This window comes from Echinops telfairi, unplaced genomic scaffold, assembly GCF_000313985.2.
Source record: "Echinops telfairi isolate 266 unplaced genomic scaffold, ASM31398v2 ScPeMD7_60;HRSCAF=208, whole genome shotgun sequence".
NCBI lineage: Eukaryota > Metazoa > Chordata > Mammalia > Afrosoricida > Tenrecidae > Echinops > Echinops telfairi.
The window spans coordinates 40,231,215-40,234,563 of NW_022103958.1; the positions used below are offsets into that span (position 1 = coordinate 40,231,215).

The 3,349-nt window shown below is 37.4% G+C and overlaps 1 protein-coding gene across 2 annotated transcripts in view; it reads right to left on the reverse strand.

Moving 5' to 3' along the window:
* The window catches only part of USP47 (ubiquitin specific peptidase 47), a 95,309-nt gene that overhangs the window by 38,334 nt on the left and 53,626 nt on the right, over positions 1-3,349 (reverse strand). For both annotated transcript variants that reach the window (XM_013006971.3, XM_045290929.1), the window contains exons 12-13: positions 1,086-1,217; positions 655-731 (exon numbers count right to left, since the gene is read on the reverse strand). In XM_013006971.3, coding sequence (XP_012862425.1) covers positions 655-731; positions 1,086-1,217 — 209 coding nt within the window. The remainder of the gene's footprint in view (positions 1-654; positions 732-1,085; positions 1,218-3,349) is intronic.

The following is a 3,349-nucleotide window of genomic DNA, read 5'->3' on the forward strand; positions in this document are numbered from 1 at the left end:
ATGATGATGGCAACAAATGTACAAATGTGCTTGACACAATGGATGGATGTGTGGATTGTGATAAGAGTTGTACGAGCCCCCAATAAAATGATTTTTTTTAAAAGATTCCATTTCCTAGCATTATACACATATTGTTAAAAATTTTTTTTGCTTGTTTATTTTACACTATTAGAAAACAATCATGCCCCTCTTCTCAAACAGAGACACATTTAAAACATTCTAGTAAAAAAAGTGAAGCTAACTTTTAATGAGACATTTATGAGAATGATTACTACAGTTCAATTACATCAGAGGTCAGCATTATTATTTTTTTTCTTGGAAGAGCTTTTCAATAAATACCTTAGCAAGACACACAGTATCTCCTAACTTCTCAACTCTGTTGTTACAGTATGAAAGCATCAACAGACTACATATAGACAGATAGATACACATAAATAAATACGGCTGTGCTCCCATGAAACTAAATTCCACAAACCAGGCAGCAGGCTGATTTGGGCCCTGGGGCCATAGAGTTTGTTGACCTCAAGGTACAAGTAACGGTCAAAGCAGTTGAGAAGTTACAATGAATTTTAACTTAAAAACCCAGCCACGGGTTTCCCCACTCCCACAGTGCGTCTTCACTTATAACCACCACACAATTAGGAAATGACTTACCTTGCAAAAGCACTGGAATAGTACCCTCTGCTCCCGGACGACCCACCATGTGTCTTCTTAATGTCTTCTTGTGTTATCTACAAAGTCATCACATTATTTCCTCTTTTGGAAAATTGGCAACACTATAATTCTATTAATGTTAACATGTAGCCCATTCTTCAACTCTCAAGAGTCAAGTGATACATATTTCCAAGATGAATCTTTCCAGATACTCAATTATAAAAGAGAATCATCATCAGTGACTGCTACTGTCAGTCAGCCCCAGTGCGCCTATTTAGGCAGTACACATGAAGGCTCAGGGCAAGAGGAAACCTTGTATTCTGTCTCTGGACACAGAGACCAAGTCCAAACCACAGAAACAACAGCCAGAAATAAAAGCAGTCCTATTCACATCTTCCAGGGCAATAACCTTTAAAATGGATTCTCCTTACCCTGCTGACATGTTGGTCATTGAAGCTGTACCACTGCTCATCACTGAACGACTTTATACAAGCATAGTAATGACCACCAGCTGCACTGCCCGAATGAACCATGACAGAGAAGAGCTCGTACATCAAGGAATTCTAGGGGGAAAATAAAAGTAACTCAGAGGAGAGGAAAAACACATTATCAACACTTCCCTTTTTATATTTCCTATTCTTTGTCAACACACAGTGAAGAAACACAATATATGTCACTTCGAACTCCTTAAATTAAGATTAAAGGACAAATCAACAAATAATTGTACAGAATGCAAGCTCAGAGTTATATACATTTCATTTAGTACATTTCTTCACATTCTTGAGTTACCAAAACTCAGTGACATCCAATCAACTGACTGATAGAGACTCCACAGAACAGGGAAGAACTATCCTTTTTGGTTTCTAAGGTTGTCAATATTTCCCAGAGCAGACAGCCTCATTTTATTCCCATAGAGAATTCGAAGTGCTGACCTTGTGGCTAGCAGCTTAAGTCCTAAACCAGCAGGGCTCCTTTCTGTAAACATACTGTGTTTTTATACAAACAATTCACTACATGTGTGGGATTTTTAATTTCTTTGGTCAACCACACCACCAGCCCGAAGGTGTTTTCATAAATGCTCTAAGCCTGTGCTTCTCAACCTGTGGGTTGCAACCCCCTTGGGGGTTGAACAACCCTTTCACAGGGGTCGCCCAATTCATAACAGTAGCAAAATTACAGTTATGAAGTAGCAACGAAAATAATTTTATGGTTGGGGGGGGGGTCACCAAAACATGAGGAACTGTATTATAGGATCACAGCATTAGGAAGGTTGAGAACCACTGCTCTAAGCTAATTTTTCCTATCTCTTTAAGATTATGAAATTTTAGAAATAGCTAGTAAGTACAAATTGTTTTAGTATATAAAACCAAAATAAAATCTCAAGTAGAATATTGTGTTTTATTCAAACGAGATCCCTTCTTTTTCTTTTCCAACCGAGGTAAGGGATATAATTATTTGGAAAGTCTAATGTATACATATAGTACCTGTAATATAGTAATTAACTGATGTGAAGTCTCTCTCATAAAGAGTGCATCCAGAATTAACGATATCTCTAATTGCATTAAACCAGTTTCTTAAGAGTTTCCTGTTCTTCAAACAAATCCTCAACGTTTGGAACTGAAGTCTATTTTAAGTGTACTTCAAAAACTTGTAGAAGAAAGCCAGAATAAGGTGCTTTGTAAAAATTAGTGGTTTTCAACGACGACATTACCAAATTCAAATATGACAAAGGGAAAAGTATGAAAGCCTAAATTACCAACACCGAATTTGTAGAAGGCTAAGCACATCAAAGCTCTGAAAAGAATTGAGGATACTGGCAATTTAGCAGACCAGTAAGTGCCAGTGTCGGTTAGGTGTTGGGCCAGTAACCATCAGGTCGGAGGTTTAAACAAACTTCAAGGGAACAGGATAGGCTGTTTGTGCCCATTACAACTGAAATCTCAGAAACCCTGTATCAGGTTGCTCTGGGTCAGAAGGGACTCAATGACAGCGGGTTTGGTTTCGGAATTTAATCACAAAGGGAACAGAGAGGGAGATAGAAATAAAATTGACACAAGAGTTTAAAATGGGAGTATGACATGAAAGCAAGCTTTCTCTTATTTGGTTTTCTAGAAGAACTAGCGTTTCTCTTTATCCTTCGCTTAAGAAACAAACAAACAAACAAAAACGTGAGAACTGTTACCTAAAACTTTCCAGACATTTTAGTTTATCTAGGAAATTATATCTACTATTATAGATCAAATGATGAAATTTTAGAATAAATTCTAAGTGGGTGATAACTTCAAAATGCTGGTTCATCTTTTATTCCTAAAACTAAAATTAATTACAGTGGTGATTAAGAAGTTTTCAGAATTTACTGATGATCCAGAATTTGTTTTAGAGCAAGCTATGAAACATGGTAACTCCTTGTGTTCAAATGTAGAAAATATGTAGTTTATTATATATGTAATAGTTATCATACATGTTATTATCAAAGGTATTTCATACATCAAATCTTAAAAGCATCAACATGCCGGCGTGGAGTAGGGAACCAGTGGAGAGGTCTAGGGGGCTGGCCCCAATCCCAAATACTAAGTGGACACCTGCCCCTCCCCCCAGAAAAATTTATTTCAAAAGACGATACTGAATCTGCAGCTCAGGGAGAGGGACATATCTGATCAGAGCACACAGGAGCAGATGAAGGGGGAGGAGGAGA